The sequence below is a fragment of the Anneissia japonica genome, unplaced genomic scaffold (assembly GCF_011630105.1).
Source record: "Anneissia japonica isolate Jap-2015-1 unplaced genomic scaffold, ASM1163010v1 scaffold287998_len430063_cov162, whole genome shotgun sequence".
Taxonomy (NCBI): domain Eukaryota; kingdom Metazoa; phylum Echinodermata; class Crinoidea; order Comatulida; family Comatulidae; genus Anneissia; species Anneissia japonica.
The window spans coordinates 207,016-224,933 of NW_022695675.1; the positions used below are offsets into that span (position 1 = coordinate 207,016).

General features: G+C 33.3%; 3 protein-coding genes across 4 annotated transcripts in view; 1 reads left to right on the plus strand and 2 right to left on the minus strand.

The window, feature by feature from the left end:
• The window catches only part of LOC117101505 (sodium/bile acid cotransporter 7-like), a 24,172-nt gene extending 11,789 nt beyond the window's left edge, over positions 1-12,383 (plus strand). Inside the window, exons 6-12 of one of the 2 annotated variants that reach the window (XM_033241481.1) lie at positions 169-204; positions 3,596-3,679; positions 4,204-4,369; positions 5,673-5,798; positions 6,880-7,030; positions 7,855-7,924; positions 9,177-12,383. In XM_033241481.1, the coding sequence (XP_033097372.1) occupies positions 169-204; positions 3,596-3,679; positions 4,204-4,369; positions 5,673-5,798; positions 6,880-7,030; positions 7,855-7,876 (585 nt within the window). In that variant the 3' untranslated portion in view covers positions 7,877-7,924; positions 9,177-12,383. The remainder of the gene's footprint in view (positions 1-168; positions 205-3,595; positions 3,680-4,203; positions 4,370-5,672; positions 5,799-6,879; positions 7,031-7,854; positions 7,925-9,176) is intronic. The other variant, XM_033241480.1, reaches the window with a different exon arrangement.
• A 12-nt stretch (positions 12,384-12,395) lies between these two features.
• LOC117101506 lies at positions 12,396-14,747 on the minus strand. The gene is made up of 5 exons (XM_033241483.1): positions 14,580-14,747; positions 14,107-14,155; positions 13,850-13,994; positions 13,577-13,657; positions 12,396-12,953 (listed from the first exon to the last, which is right to left on the minus strand). Exons 1-5 carry the CDS (start codon positions 14,713-14,715, stop codon positions 12,690-12,692), a joined length of 675 nt encoding a protein of 224 aa, XP_033097374.1. The 5' UTR covers positions 14,716-14,747; the 3' UTR covers positions 12,396-12,689.
• A 337-nt stretch (positions 14,748-15,084) lies between these two features.
• LOC117101514 (adenylate cyclase type 10-like) overlaps positions 15,085-17,918 on the minus strand; it is a 13,634-nt gene continuing 10,800 nt past the window's right edge. The window contains exons 12-15 of the mRNA XM_033241492.1: positions 17,196-17,352; positions 16,567-16,759; positions 16,062-16,148; positions 15,085-15,405 (exon numbers count right to left, since the gene is read on the minus strand). Coding sequence (XP_033097383.1) covers positions 15,085-15,405; positions 16,062-16,148; positions 16,567-16,759; positions 17,196-17,352 — 758 coding nt within the window. The remainder of the gene's footprint in view (positions 15,406-16,061; positions 16,149-16,566; positions 16,760-17,195; positions 17,353-17,918) is intronic.

Sequence of the window (17,918 nt, forward strand, 5' to 3'; positions counted from 1 at the left end):
AGCATTATGACCATATTGAAGGCAAAAAATACATCAATGCTCCTTGGTGTCTCAGCTAGTTACAGTAGTAATCGGATTATAAACCTACCAATCTACCATACATGCACATTTCAAATTATGTTTTGCCATAAATAATATTGTGTTAATCCTTTTTCCTTCCTTTTTCAGGGAATATTTGTAACTCCTCTTTTGTTATTATTATTTGTAAGTATACTCATATTATTACTTTATTAATATTCTTGTTATTACTTTGTATACTTTTTTTTTGCATAGAAATGTTGTAGATTTACTTGTACAATGAGGAAATAATTTTGAAATTTATTTCCAACATGGTTTTACACAAATTCAGTCGAATGACTTTAACGACCTTGATTGATGTACAATAGTGTACTCAGCGGGTACCAAGAACATTGGCTTTGTTTTGAGAATCAGTAATTTTTACTTCACAACCAACTGATCATCTTTGTTTTGTTTACTACGTATCGCAACATCTATCGATATAACATATGTGTTTTTTGGTTTTTTTTATTAGTTTTCATAGTAAGTGGCAACCGATTTAAGGATTTTTATAGCAACACAATTGTAAATTAGCAGAAACTATGTTTCAATCTCTGTGTTCAATTTTTTTTTATTTATTTATTTTTTTTAAATATTTTTTTTTAAATATCTTAGTATTAAATCAGGCCTGATTTTACCATCAATAGAGATGATAGTTTGAACTTATTTATTTGTTGAAATGAAATATAATTATTGGCTTTTCCCACTATCCAGCTTTGTTCTAATTATATTTCTTCTATCTTTTGTTGTGGGTTTCCCTTCAAAGCACTTTGCTACCTTTACATATTTGAATTTTTCTTCAAGCAAAGCCCATAATAGCAAAGAGTAATGGTAATGGTTTGGGACTTGCTATATGGTCTCTATGCGCTATAAGTTACACAAAAGAAACAACCAAAAACTAAATCCTAAAGTCTAACCAAGCGACCTAAAAATAAAAAAACATAAGAAACAGACTATTGAAGAGGTTCCTGACGTAATCCTAATTAATTCATAATATTAACTGGTAATTAAACTATTAATGCAAATTAATTTAATTTGAATTTTGTTATTATATTTTTAAAATTAGGTTTTAACGCATATATTTTAAGTGAAATTTCATAAACAATTTTTTTTTTAAACCATATTTATCGAGGGTGACCTTTGCAGCCTATCCTTGAAAGTCTGCTGATATTCAGGGGCCCTCTTAAATATATGAAATAAAGTGATACTTTTCCCAGGGAAATCTGCTTATGTGGCTTAGCAGTTGTTTGATAACAAAAATGTCCTGCTGTTACAGGAATTAAACCAAAATATTTGGGGGCTTCCTTAAATAAAGGAAATTATATGATGCTTTTATCCGCAAAGTCTTTTTATGAGGTTCAGGGAGTAGAGTAGGTTTTTGTCGTGGGAAGTAGTACTGCGACAGGAATTAACCCCGGGACCTGGGGATTAAAATACAAGCATCGTAATCCCTCCATCCAGTTTTGTATAAATATGTTATGGTTTTTTCATATTCTTCAATAAACTTCTACGAAACAGGTGGAAAAGGGTGATTAGAGCAGTTCTGTTTGATGCATACAATGTTTTAATCTTAATTTAATATTATTTTTGATAGCTACATGCTTTTAAACAACAAATGCTCTTTACATTTTGTTTCTTCAGGAAAATAAAATTTAAAACCATTCCTTTTCCTGCTGGTTTTCTTACAATTGTAAAAAATTAGGTCACACTAATAGGTCACAAGACTTTTATTCTACTGAAGTGTGTTTCATGAATCAGCACCCTATCGATAATGACTATGTCAGATATAAATGGAAATTTAATTACTAGTCTGTCTAGCATGTCTTAAAAATTGGACCTTTTTTCCTTTATTTTATCTTGGCCCCCTTCCCCCACTCCCTTCTCTAGGAAATCTCACAATAAAATCTAAGGGCAGCCTCAATTTTTTTTTATAAATCACACACTTGTGTTTATTTGTTGACAAAATGTTTTTACTTTTTTTTTACACTCTGATTAACTCTCAAAAATAAAGCTTTAAAAAACTAGTTATCAAAAACTAGTATGAAAAACTTACTTTAAACATTCTTTTTTTTAAAATAATATACTGTACCATATTTATAGAGAGTGACCCTTCCTGGTGAGGTAACATTGAAGGCCCTAATAAATAATTGAAAATAATATGATGAACTTGGTAAACTAAGTCTCAATGCGAGGCGTAGGGATTGGAAATGTTTTGTGCGATCAAAAATATTGTGCGATCAAAAATATTGTGCTATCACAGGATTTGAACCCAGGACCCCTAGATTTGAAGGCAAGCACCGTAACCATTAAGCTACATCATTAATGAAATATTTTATATATTCATTTGGTCATTTCTAAGTATTCAAGCAAGGACATTTATGATTATGTCATCTCTAGATAGTAGAAAATGGCACTCTCAAACTAAACTTTGAATATAATTTTATTTTTATTTCCTTTTTTTTTAATAATGATAAATTTAGGGGAGGGGGAGGGTAGTGCCCCTTCTTGAATCAACTACTACAAGCTCTACTTCTGCTGATTTACAGAATTAGAACTTCAAAAATCCTTAAATTATCAGCCAGTATAGAGTGCTATGCAAAAAATGTAGTCAACAGTATAATTTATATGTCTGTTAAATTTACGAGAATATTTTCTTGCTCTGATTTTAATTTAAAAGGTAAAAAAAGTTACTTAAGTGAGCAAATCAAGTGTTTAATTTAGATTTTTAAGTTTTCTTCAAGTTAACGCAGACAATAAATGATTAAGTTGCTGTAAGTGTTACACATGAGTGGAAATAGTAAAGTATGTGGATAATACCAAGTTGCTCAAGGACCAGATAGCTAATTACTTCTGTAGGGGAAAAAATGCTGTGCGTGAATGATTCTACCGGAGAAAATCGCTTGATACTCATAAATTTTAAAATACTCAGAGTTACGTAAAGGTGATAAGAATAAGATGCTCCTTGAGTTTGTAAGCCTATTAATATCTTCATTATAAATTGATAAGACATTAATCATTTAGATGTTGAGAGGGACTTCACCGTTTGTCAGACTCGGAAACAAATTACTCGAAAAACTGTCTAGCGTAGGTACCATTGACATGAGCGTCACGTGCGTTCTCGTCATCGGCCACAAAATTTATGTACGTGGTTGGAATTTTGGAAGCGCACCTTCACAGAGGCCCAATAAAAATTGATCAATGTTGATTGATTTGGAAAAACGATGAGTACTTTGTCACGGTGTACGGACTATGTTGCTCGAAATTTCTCGCAATCATTACATTCTGCGTAAGCATGGCATTTTTATGGCGTTAACGGGAGATGTGACATCCTCAAATTGCCGTATCTGATGAGCCTAGGAAACGATTCATTCTGCCTTTCTTTTCGGTTGAGAAATCGTTGTGTAGAAATTCACGAAGATGTGCTTGTTAGATATGGAATAAATTGGTGCTAATTTTTTTTAGAAAGTGCACAAAACAAATCTTAAGGGTTTTATTAACTTATTGTTTACTTATTATATACTTGTTATATTATTTACAGCTTGGTTCTTCGTCCACTGTTCCATATACTTCCGTGTTTACAACTCTCACATTGACCGTCGTTGTTCCTCTAATTATTGGTCAGGTTAGTTTCATTCATCGTTTTCTGATTGGTCAGTTTTACTATATCAATAAACAATAATATCTTTGCTGCTCTACTTAAGTAATTATAATACATAATTAAATATTAGCAAAAATAAATTAATAAATAATTGTAAAAATTATTCAAATAATTGTAATAAATAAATAAATTAATAATTTTAACAAGTAATTAAGAAATAACAAATTATGGACATATACGGTAAATCCATTCTAGATAACTGGTTTTTCAGTTTTATATAATAATTAGCAATTAAATAGCTATGCAACTCAGCATAAAGAATTATAACACATAATTAAATGAACATTTATTTTTAAAAATAATTGTAAAAATTAATTTCATAAAAAATTGCAATAAATAGTTAAATAAGTATTTGTAACAATTAAATTTAATAAATTTAAACTTATGAATTTTATGACAATGACAAACATTATTAAAATAAGTTACAATTGTAAATTCCTCTCTAGATAACTCACCGTTGTAGAATACAATTGTTAATTTCTCTCTAGATAACTCGCCGTTATGTCAAAGAGTGGTTAGAGCGAACCAAGCCTCCATTTGGCCAGGTAGGGCAGGCAGTGCTACTTCTCATCATCTACACAACATTCTGTGATACGTTTTCAAATCCTGCCCTTGAGATGGATAGGTACAGTTTACTGGCAGTAGCTATAATTGGTATGTTACAGTACTCTGCTGAAAACATTCCTATTATCATAATCATTATCATCATCACCTTTCTCATTGTTATCATTGAGCCTAAATAGGAAGATAAGTACATTTATCATTAGGGTCATTCCGGCTCAAATCAGCCAGAAATTTTAAAGTTCCCATGTTCTCTTGGATTTTCCTTTTTAATCAAAAATCTAAAAATACTTTGATACAGTATGTCAAACGATAGAATCCAGAATTTCAGGTGCAATTTCCAAGCGGTTTTTAAGTTATGAACTTTTGAAATTTAGGTACCATGCCCCCTTTTCTATTATGGAAATGGCTTCTTTAACTTTGTACGGTTCTTATGAAGCTATATCTCTGGAAATAATGAATATAAAAAGTTGCAAATTGCTACATAGACTAAAATTTGGCCCCTCTTTCAAGAAATGCCATTCACAGTTGGTTAGCATATTTTATTAGAATGTTATATGCCCCCCAAAATCCCCCGAAGCATTGTGCGAAAATAGATTTTCGCCTTTTTGGTGGGCCCTATCTTATTCTATTAAGTAAGGAAGAGTCACATGGGCATGGTGGTTGATTTGAGCCGGAATGATCAGTATCATTTTTATCATCATCATTATCATCATCTATTTCATTGTCATCATTCATATTATGACATTATTACTATTGTATTGTCATTATCGTAATCATCATCATAATCACTGTTGTCACCGTAATCATCATTAGTATCCGCCTTCTTTATCACCATCATTACCATCATCCGGTGGTGGTGCCCGTGGGGATGGGGGGGGGGTTTGCCCTCCCTGTCAGGCAGGCCTGGACCATTTGTTATCTTACTGTATGACAAAATTGTCAGACCAAAAATTAAAAAGTAATAGTTTGCCTATATCCAAATAACATTATTTTGATTGCCAATCCTTAATATTGGAATCTAAAAGCACAATTTGGACCATAATAAGCTATAAAAACTCTTTCTGTGAACCCTTTATTCCGGAACCTCTACTGAGGCTCTAGTCAGCTTCTTGGTTTGGACCCCACCCCCCTTTCAGACATGTTGGACCCCTTGTTGACAAATTTATGGAGCCACTGCTGTCATCATCCATCCCCCATCATTGTTTTATCATCCTTATCATAATCATCCTTTCATCATAACCATCATTATCTTTATCATCCTTATCATCATCATTCTTGTCATATCATCATACTTATCATCATCATCATCTGCATCCTTATAATCATCTTCATTGTCATATGTATCATCATGCCTTGCCATGGAACTAATTCAAATTTCTTTGCTGTTCTTCAGTATTTTCTCTTCAAGTACTCCTGCTAAGCCTTACGTTCTTTGTATCAAAGCATCCTAGGCTTGGCTTTGCTGCCGCTGATACCGTCACCATCATGTATTGTGCAACACACAAGTCATTGACTTTAGGTAAGGTTGAAGCTACTAAAAGGAATATGTAGGGAGCTATCTGTGACTTGTTGACTTTCGATAAAGATGATATTGAAAAATTATTATAAGCTAATTCGTAGTATTGCCTGTATCAAGTTCAATCAACAAAGCAAGCATACACACATGGGGTTATGTCGCTTGACCTCAATTAGGGTCAATTGAGGTCAATCAACATAGGTTTATGCCGATTGACCATGGACATGGAATCTGCAGTTCAAACCATGAATTGGCTTTTTTTATGATTCAGATAATGACAATGGTGACAAATAAGAACATGGAGAAGCACCAGCAGAGGGGAGAGGGAAAAGGACCCAGAGGGAATGTTTTTTTCCCCCTCTCATTGGACAAGCACAGACCCACGAGTTGTCCAATGCCACAAAGCTGTTGGACGAAAAATTTGCTGATACAAAAAAAGTTGTAATGATTGCCACTCCCTAATATTGTGATCTAAAAACCACAATTTTGGGAATTCCTGAAGCATAAAATCTCTCCCCATGAATTCTACCAGGGATTTTGTTTCCGAGACCCTGACTGAGGCTCTAATTTGCACCTTGGTTCTGACCCTACTGGTAGACCCCTGTCAGTAAATTTAAGTTTCAAAAACAGGAAAACATTTTATATAAATTTTTATAATTATAATTGAAAAATAAATCTGTATTAAGCTATGTCTACACTATCAAATTTCATCAAAAATGCGTCGCAAAAAAATTTGATATAGCAAAATACATCAAACTGGCTAAAAAAATGTGATGTATTTTGATGAAACTGAGTTCTCAAATCTGATTGGTTGGTGTGATTTGTAGTGTTTGCTTATTGGTCAAAATGTGTTTTCTATAAGAAATTGACAACTTTTTGACAGACAACATCGAAAAAAAGTTGAACATGTTCAACTTTTTTTGATACAATTTGAAATTAAGTGATTATGACATCATCATACATATATATGGGCACATCACATTTTTTTTGGTCACATAAAATTTTACAGTGTAGACAGAGTTGCCACTACTGATTATTGTTGAAAATAATAAAAGTATATATGCATTTGTTTTCTTTGATGTAGGTATACCAATGTTGAAGATCATTTATGCTGGCTACGACTACCTCTCATTGATTTCCATTCCACTGCTCGTTTACCACCCAACTCAGATTTTACTTGGTGGCTTCCTGGTTAATTCAATCAAGCATTGGATGACGACGGCGAACAAATTAAGGTTGGAATACTGATCAAGCAAAATTTAGTATTTTTTTGTGTTTTATTCAATTTAAAATAAAATTTACTTCATTTTTTAAAAATCTAGGCCCGAAATCAGGGTTTTTTTGTGAACTAGTCAAACCTCCCTGTTCGAGCACACCACCTCCGATAAACCGAGCCAGCCCAAACCTTGCATCAAATATCATTTTAATTTATATTCATCATCTACCTGCTAAAATGCTGTAGTTGACAACAGAAGCTTTTCCCTGCTCCAAACATGGGTACCCCCTACCCACTAAAAATTTCCTGGTTTCGGGCTTGAAACCTATCATTTTGTATTTTTCAGTAATTGATTTTCCATGTAGTTTGTGACTTGTAATTTTTTTAGAAGTTCTTTTCACTTTGTGGTCTTTTACTCAATATGCTATAAAACATCTTTCAAAATTACAATGTTTTTCTTGGGTTTGAGGTTTATAGAAAATAAATATTGGTATAGACACTAAATTGCAATAATGATTAATTATTATTCATGTTATTCATTTAATTATTCATATTCATATTATTAATATTATTATTAAATATTAATTTTTTTTTGTTGCATTACGATTTATTATTTCAAAATTGTGATCCTTTCTTACCTGACTTAAACCTCATCCGCAACTCCACCCTTTTACTCTCAATTATTTCTGATAAGGCAAATACAACTTTATTACCAACATTTATTAAACTTAATATGATCTGTAGATGTTTTATGAATATTGGAGTGGTAGTTTTGTGTCTAATATTGTGCTTTTAGTTGCGTACGTAGGGGTGTTTGGTATTTAATGTTATCTCTTCTTTAAGGGACACTGCACCAGTGGTGTGAATGTTGCATAGCTGTGTTCTATCTTGAAATCTCACCCAAAACTATTCTGTAAGTAAATTTGGAAAAAAAAAAAAAAAAAAAAAAATTAACATAATTATTTGTTGCTGCGTGGCTGTAGGATTCATTAATATTCATTACTAATATCTTTTCATTTGTTGTTGGGAATTATAAACTATTTTTTTGTGCTAGTTTAAAAAAAGAGTGTATTGATTCTTTTGGGATTCGAACCATAGACCTTCCAAAAATTGTTCAGTTGCTCTCCCATCTGTGCTATTCTATACTCTTTTAAATTGCTGCATTAGAAACATCTTTATTCAAGATATTGTATAATAAGCAAATAATAAATTACATTGATTGCATTATACTTAATTATACTATAATTGTTTAAAGGAAAACGCTTGTCTTTTTTGTTTGTTAATCCTTGTTGAAATGTTTAAAAGTATATTAGGCCTACACTTAAATATTTAATTTAGATAATTTTAATACCAAGTGCCTTACAATAATTTTGATGGACTTTTTATTTATACTTGCTTTCATGCCATCTTTATCCATCCCTTATTCCAACCCATTTAGCTCTGTGGACACTTTTTATATTTGTGGCAAATACCTTTGGTCTGCTCATATATGGGTATGATATGTCTATATGTGGGGAAACGAAACAAACTTGATGATGTGCACACATGAAGTTATTAGCATTCAGATAAAAATTATATAAAATTTTTTCATTACACATCACTGTTTACAGTAGCGGATTTAATGGGGGGGGGGGCTAGCCGGCCCGAGCCCTCACCCCTAAATTTTTCAAAATTATATATCGAAAAAAAATATAATTATAATCAGATTTACGTGTGAGATTGCTATTTCCGGAAGTCTAGAAGTGCCATAATGATAAATGTTCTTCCCTCAGCCCCAACCATAGTGGGACTGAGGTATGTGGACCCTCTATGTGTGAAAATGTCTTCCTGGGCTCCCTCTATTTTAAATTCCTGAATTAGCTACTGGTTTACTGAAATACATTTTTGTGCACTATGGAAGTACAGATGATTGATTGATTGATTGGATTTTTGTATCCCTATATCCAGGCCTGGGGAATGAATTGTGCCTCTGACCACAAAAAAATATCCTTATGAAATGTCCCCAGCACAAAATGTCATTATTCGTACAAAATTAGCTACCCCATCAGTGGTTTGAAAATTTAAAATGCCACCGGGGGAATGGGCGAAGCCTGCGACTGCCAGTTTTGCAATCACACATTTTTTTCAACCCTGCTCATATCTTGCATAATTTGCGTTCTCTTCAGGAACGAGAAAGCCGACCTGGTTGCAGTGAAGTCAGAAGAAACAGAAGTATCACCAGATAAAATAGAAGCTCATTAACCAACACATTTGTGCCAAAGATCTGTTGACCAAAGTGTCCTTTAACAGTTAAAGCTTTTCCCACGCTGTCAACTTTTACATGACATTTAACTGTGATATGCCTCTATTTGGGTGTAATATTATGACATCATCATGTCACATTACACAAAGTTGTCACATGAAATATGATAGTGTGGACAGACCCTTACCATTGACAATATTATATATAATGATGCTGATTTAAACATAAGATGATGTTCATATTGATATATAAATAAATATTATTAGCATTACTAGTCTTAGCATACAGTTATTCATCTCATTTAAAAATTAAGTAATGAGAAATTATTTTTCTTGTACAAATATATTTTTCATACACCTGTGGCTTGTACTAAATTAAAAATATTTTTAGTAAAAATCTTGTAAATTATCGAAAACTTTATTGCTTTTCATTGGAAGATGATAAATTGTATTTTTTTTTTTTGGATGAACAATTGTAAAAATCTGGTGGCAAAACGAATTGGCTCTTGGGTTCCAAATAGTCCTTTGGAAACCAAGTGTGTCAATCAAACTTTACTATTACTGACCAATTAGAATCACCTCCAGGAATATGCTCACGTCTCACAAACACACATGTTGTCCCACAAATGCACATGTTTGCGTATGTTTTAACACTGTCATTTTTTGGGACCTTAGCAACAATATCCAAGGGGCGGGGCTTAGTGGAATGTTCCATTGAGAGGATGGGGGTTATGAGTCTGAGACTGTGGTTACCTGTTTGTGCCTTGCTGCAGTGCTTCTCTCCACTCCATTGCTTTATCTAGACCTTTCCGCCAAGGACTTTTAACTGAGCAGTTAAAAGTCCTTGTTTCCGCTTCAGGCCTCCCCCTTGAATATTATTGTTAAGGTCCCACAAGATGACATTGTTTCTAGGACAACACCTGTGTTTGTGGGACTGTTATGATTGGTCAGTTATTAAATTGGAATGACACTTAGAGAAAGGTCCATTTGTACCTGGTTGGGGTTGTAATGCTACACTGAATATGGCTGGCAACAGAGAACCAGCGTTCATAAGCATGTTGACTTAATGACCAATAGTAATACTGTACTGCGTACTTAGGAATCTGCATTTTAGAAATACCGTAAAACCTTGAATTGAAGCCCTGGGCTTCTTTTGTTTTTTTGTGAACTTTGGATGGGCTTCTTTTTGGGGCTACTTTTCTAAGGTAAAGAGGGGGGCTTTAATTCGAGATGAGCTTCTTCTCTAGATTAAGCCCATTGGGTTTCTATTCAAGGTTTTACGGTATGTAAGTTATTATTATAATTCAGTTTTATTTAATTTTGTATGATTATTCCAGAATTTATGACATAGGAATCATTTACTACAGAAAATGCTTTATTTATTTTCAAAGTTTAATAGCTGTTTATGTCCTTTAAAATTACTTTCTTTTAATTTTTTTTCTCAATATATAAAATAGGTTGTTTGACATAATATTTAAAGAAATTAATTTTTTTTTTCAATATTTAAAATACATCTTTTTTGACATTAATTAAGGATATTTTATGTAGTACTAGGGCAGAGTATGACAACAGCACATTAGTGCAACAAAAATATTGAACATGAATGACATGAATATGTAACAAAGCGACGAGTCACAAAACATAGAATGATTTACTATTTCCAGTTGTACGACAGACTTGGTTTGTTCTGAGCTGAAAATTCAAACAACAGTACAAAATGCAAATGTTATGTGTGTAACGATCATTAAATGGATTTTATTGTTTGAGTACTCTGTATAAATTGCAATTTTTTCCGGCATTGAATAATAATGCATTGGACAGCAATTTAGTTCATATAAATTATAATGAACCATTTGTACTTTCTTATTGTTTATTTCATTTGCTTTGCTTTTAGTGTTTTACATCTCTGATAATTGTTTTCATATCAATTTTTTTGATTATCATTATTATTGTTGTTGCTGTTACTGCTATTATTAATGTTACTACTATTACTCTTACTTATCAATATCCGTTTGTTTATATCTATAGGTATTTTTGTATATCTGGTCTGTGTAATTAAAATGTACTTACACAAAAATTATGAAAATTTCTCTTAAATGAAATATCTAAATGTTGTATAGACAATAATAAGTTTTTGTTTGTGTTGCCAGTAAAAATACCTATTCGTCAAAGGTCTTATAGCTGAAGGTATTCAACTCCATCATTAAATAAGCTTCTCACCCTGTACAAAATATATAGTAATTCTATGGTAAATCATGGGGCTTTGTTTTTGGAGTGCACTGTATGTTAAAAAAACTGAGGGTTAGTGAAGGGAGTTTCAAGGGCGGTGGAATGGCTGGATCTGGGCGAAGCTGTCAGGGATTTAGGGCCCAGCTGTCAGGGGGCCATGGTAAACATCTGTAGGGGGATATTGAAACATGGTGAGGCTTAGGTGGATGGACTTTGGCCCATCTGTAGGAGAACAATGGACCACCTATTGGGGAAAAAGTGGGGGAAACCACCCCTGCTTTCACAATGAAGCCATATTTGATGAGCAAATAAATTGCACTTAAGTAATTGAAATTTTCTTTTATCACATCAATCCCTGTGCCCCAGCTAGTTGCCTTTAAAAGTTCTTTAACATTACCCATCAATCCTCCCCTCTCTATATCATTAATACTAAAATCGTCACTGACTAATGATTGGAAGGCAACCATCCTAACCACCTGTCTACATGGATTAATTTGTATTTATTTATTTAAAATAGTAAATTATCATAACTTTATTATTTTTTTAGAACATCTATTTGCATTTAGTGTGTTACATACAGTTTTTTTTTTTAATGATGTTATTGCTTGGTTTTTATTTTGTTTTATGTGAGCTGAGGATAATATTTGATTTCTAAATGTATGAATTTAAATTTTCAAACTTGTATATTTTAAATTATTATTTTGGGTTTAAAATTATATTTATTTTTCTTATGAACTAATTTTACTATTTACGCTGTATGTACTTTTTTTATCTCTTGCATTTTTTCCTAAAAATATGTAACGCAATCTTTTATTTAAATCTACTTAGTCTTTATTTTCAATCAAATACATACCTGTAAAAATTGTGTAGGCCTGTATGAAATAAATTAATTTCAGAACAAATTTTATTTGAAAATGATTATATTTATTGCTGCCATATTTTTCTATATAAATATACAATTTAACATTATGAACCTTTCAGATAATTTACATATATTAGCATACATTTGCATATTTATGCAGGTAAAGGAAAATCTATTGCACAAAGTGGAAGCAAATACTTTTATCAGATACATGATGGTGTAAAATTATAATCATTAATATTACTTTAAATTATGTCATTCAAAATAGTATTTAAAATTAAAATAATTGCTATGATGTCAATTCTTCTCATGGAAAGAATTTTAAAAAGGTTAGAAAATGAAATAATTACATAACTCTCAAAAAGTAAAAGTACAAAAATATGAGGTACATAGTGACGAATATTGTCGTCGTTGGTATGATTCCTATTGCTTGATAGAGGTTTTGCGGTTTCTTACGGCATTCGACTTTCGGAGGTTCCGGTTGGATCTTCTCCATTACTTCTTCAACTTTAGTTTCATCCAACTTCTTTTTGGCGGAAACTTTCCACTTCGCTGTCTGCACTTTCACATCAAATCTTCTCTTTCTCGTCGCAAACAAACTCATGGTCGCCTGAAAAAATGTTGCAAAAGATAGCATGATTGTTACAAGATTTCTTTTTAGTTTTTCTATCCACCTCTAACCCACCACCACCATTAAATAGTATTTAAAATTAAAGAGTTGTATAATGTTAATTCATTAAAAAAAATTCAGGTATCTTGATCCCCACTTCCCCTGTTTATATATTCGTCATAGAGTTGTATTCACATTAACAGTATATACAAGTACAAATCCAGTATACTGTACTTTAATTTACTAAAAAAAAATATATATATAACTCATGAAAGTAAGTGAAAACACAACTTATTTAGCATAACAACAATTATTAATTGTTTATTATACCAAAGAACTTAAATAGCAGAAGAATGAGCCGTTCCGCGTATTTACATTAAAATTGATGGAACACCCGCCCCCCGCGGGTGGGGTAAAATTTTACCATTTTACTGAGTGGAGAAACTACAGGAAACAAACGAACCAGAGCGGCGCCTTCATAATTGCTATATAGCGCCGCCGCGCGGATGGGGTAAATTGCTCTCCGTGTACCCACAATGCCTTTCAAACGGATGTTCCACTATATTGGGAAGCTGCTCTATCTTCTGTTATTTATTATCTTTGATTATATTTATTATACTTACTCTGGCGGCCAGTTGGTCAATCTCATCCTGGAGTGATGCCGGTGGGTCCAGTTCCTTCGCTTGGAGTATATACGATATTGCCTGTACACGAAATGTGACGAGAAAGTAAATATATTTGGCTAACCATATAACATTACATTTAAAACAGAAAGACAACTAAGAGACGTCCTATCGACAATACCTGCGATTAGCCCATATATGGGCATGATAGGAAATATTTTCTATATATAGATGCAATCATTCCCAAATATATGGGAACTTTACACGTCGTACCTGCATCATATTATTGACGGCAATGGCGGAGTCTGCAGCTTTTATCAAATACTCCAACGCTTTACTCGTATTGTTTGCTTTGCGCCAGTGCGTGATTAGTTGTGGAAAGACAGACTGCAATGTATGTACATCGTATACAACCGTTCTGTAAATTTGATGAAAGAGAATAAACTAGTTATTTTTTCAGATTTTCGCAGTAGGAATCATCTGATTATGATTTCTTTTAGTTCATTTAAGCAGTATATAACTATGCTTACTTGTCAACATCATTTGCTGCTGCCTTTTTCTTAAATATTCCCGCTTTTCCTATAAAAAAAAAAGGGGGGGGGGAAGAAGAAAATAAACAGTTAAAGATCTTACTGACTTCAATAATTTCATTTAGACCATTAGGAGTTTGCCAGTAACGTGGTGTTACGGTAATCTTTCAATAAAACCGACTACCGTAATCATTATCATCAACAACATAAAGAACATCAACGATGTCAATAATGTCAAATATATTTGACATTATTGACATCAACAATGTCAATAATGTCAAATATATTGTAACTTTAGTAACGGTATTAACAACATCGTTATCATCCTCAACATCATCATCAAAACTCAAAGGTCATAATTAAAGATCACCAAGAACGTCAACATCAAGCTATCATTACATTCACCATCATCATAAATTTCATAATCACCATCTGTTTTATCAAAACTCTATCAATTTATAATTCTGACATACTTGTTGGGGTATTTGATTCAAAGTACTGGGATTCCAAGTAGCTTGCGTACGTCTCGTGTAGTTTCCTCCGCTGCTTGTCTATCAACAGTGAATATGCTGTTTCCTGCAGACTTTTCGACTCAAACCTCAGCATCATCGACTTGAAGACGAACACACCAGAAGACAGAAGATTACTTCCTTCAACTGTAATTTGTTGTTCTGTAAAAGACTGATGGCACACTGTTTCACCCAACTGGGATTTATCTTTCCCTTCATATTGGATTGCAATAGACTGTAAAAAAAAAAATTAATTAAACTGATACATATTTTTGATGTGAAAAAAATGTTATACTGATAAGGAAAAAGAGATACTGTACGAGGTTAATTATAGACCACTCCGCTAAGACTCACTCATTTCATAATGTTGCTGTTGTACTACAAAACTACTGTCTTTGTGTTTCATGCGTTTGTGTAACACTTGCATGTACTCAATATACATTGAATGAAGAATCTGCAATGCACTTAATCATTTTTCGTTCATTTTTATATTTATTACACTTTCATACTTCACAAGATCTTGTGGCACTTCCTTGACGTCTAAACATTGGCACAACAGTGGCTCCAGACTTTCCGGCTCCAGTCCTGTCAAGGTGACCGTGCACGTGTCTATACCTCGCATGATCTTCTGCGCAATACCTGCGCACTGATCGTCGTCTCTGATGAGACCAACTGTCATGATGACTATGCAGGAGCGAATGGCAAAGTTCGACAGAAGCTGCCACGAGTCTTTGTCTATCTCCTGAGCGTCATCGATGGTTACTACCGTAGATTCGTAATCTCCCTGTGTCTGAAATAATTGATGATAGCATTACTTTTTAATGCTTGGTGTAATTCATTTTATAATTTTATTTCTCTCCGAAAATTAGTTGATAGCCAACAAAAAAGGCAAGTACAGTACAGATAGGCAAATGCGCGATGCAGACAAAAATTATAACATAATACGATTTAATTTTATTTTATAGTATTTGTTTCAAACTTTAGCATTTCATTTTGATATCAAACCTAGAGCTAGATTTAATGTTTAGATTTAGTATACGTAAGGACGCAATATGGATAGCCGCTCTGATAGTGCTTGCACTCATGGTTGCCCTCAGTGTACTGTAATCCTCATTGCAATGTTTTTGTTGTATTGTAGCCTGGAAATTGAATTATATATAATAAGTAATATGGAATAAGGAGTACAATTAATTAGCCCTTTCAAAATAAAACATTAAAAGGTTATTCCATAAGGGGGGAATTTTAAAAAGGAAAATTGCAATGTATTGTATTATTCGTACAGGGTATGACCTGATACTTTAACAAGAGTCAGCAACCGCGTGCATACACATAGGCCTAGTTAAGCGCTGGATCACAACCAATCAGATGATTAGGCACTTTAAGATGAATGTGCCCAACATGTGAATGCTTGAAGGAGTATATTAGTAGTTCCACTGAGAGTCTTACCTCTACAACGATCCTCCCTAGCAACCGGTGCATGGCTTTGGTTCGATCCGAGGTGTTCATGTTGGCAACAGTTTCATCGCAGGGAAGCTAAAGACGAAAAAAAAGAGAGAGAGAGAGAGCACGTGAGATACATTTCTGTACGAGATTACCAAGATCAAGAAACAGTGTAATAATAACTTGGTATTAAGACTGACGACCAGTTTTTTTCCAAAATAATCTATTTAAAATTAGTATATGACGTCAGAAAATGCCTTTACATGTTAACATTATTTAATTAATCCCGAATAAATTTCATATTGTTCTGAATAAAAAATGGACAGTTTACGAAAAGTAATTTGGAAATTTCTTATCTCCATTGTCTTAGAGCAAATGAAAACAATTATATCAAATATTTAAAGTAATTTTTCAGAGAAATTACAATGAGTCAAGACTTTCGACTTTGTGTTTAAGTTATTGGCAAAAACTATTATACATGTTTTTATACGATAATATTCCAATCTGCTACCTGAACGCCAATCAAGTTGTTTAATAAGCCCAGATATTTGATGACATCCGAGTCTTTAAACCTTTCCTGTAGAATTTTCTCTTTTTCTTCTTGTTCTTCTACCCTCCCGAGTTGGAGTATTTGCTTCACAATATGTGACGCTGTGTAGTAAGGGGTACAGGCATTGCTGACGGTCGCCGAAAAACTGATCACCCTGAAAAAATATTAATAATAACAATTATCGACAGCAACGACAACGACGGAGTGTCCGACAACGGCGACTTCTCTGACATTTTGTTCGTGAGAGATAATGGTGATGATGATAGTGGTGAATTAAAAAGAATAATTACTTCATGCATTAGGATTATTATCATTATAAACAACGTATTCCATCACGTAATAATATATTCATAAAAAATAATGAATTGGGATTTTTATTTAATTGTTTTTTTAAAAGACTCAGCCTGGGTAAATGTTTACGCCCAATTTTACTGTTTTAAATTCAGTTGTCTTGCGCTTTGTGACCGTTAAGAATTGTGCGTTAGCGTCCACGGTACAAGTATCAATATTCATACTATATTTGTCTACTAATAAAAATAAAAATTAATTATTTACCTGATTTATTTTATCGCCATGAATTACCCACTCACCTGATATTTGATTTCCTTGCTTCGTCTGCCAAAGTTTGTAATACCCTAGTTTTGCCAAATCCCGGTTTACCTCTAATTATTATGAAACGAGCACCCTCCGTACTGTTTAGTGTGTCGCTGATTGCACTTAAACATTCTTCAACTTCGCTGTTATAACCTAAATTAAAACAAAATTGATATGGGTATTTTTTAAGTAGGGGTTAAATAGAAAAGGTTCAACAGCACTGAGGTTTGGAGTATTATATCTGAGGCACTGGTGGAATGTTGACGAACATTATATTTTAAATGAAAATAAAGAGGCCCTACCACGACATGACAACATGTTCCAGCAAACATGGAGGGAAAGGGATGAGTGATTGCCTTGTATTACTTTTATCAGGGAGAGGACTGAATGGGATGACCTTGCCCACCCAGATATGAGATCCATTAATCAAGTTCAGTGGCCTATAAAATTAGGGGCTGATGGCAGGTTGCAATCGAAAGCGGAGGAGGAGTGATAGCTGTAGTAATGCGGTGATATTCCAGGGGCGGATTTAGGGGGGGGGGGGTGGCGGCCCGGCCCGGCCCCTCCCCCCATTTTGGGAGTTAAAAGAAAGAAAAATAAAAGAAAAAAAGAAAGAAAAAGAAAAAAATGATAGCCCACAACGCCTCAAATGTTATTTTCGGGCGTCTAGAACACAAAAATTTCGCGGGGGAATGCCCCTGGCCCCCCTAAGACATTGT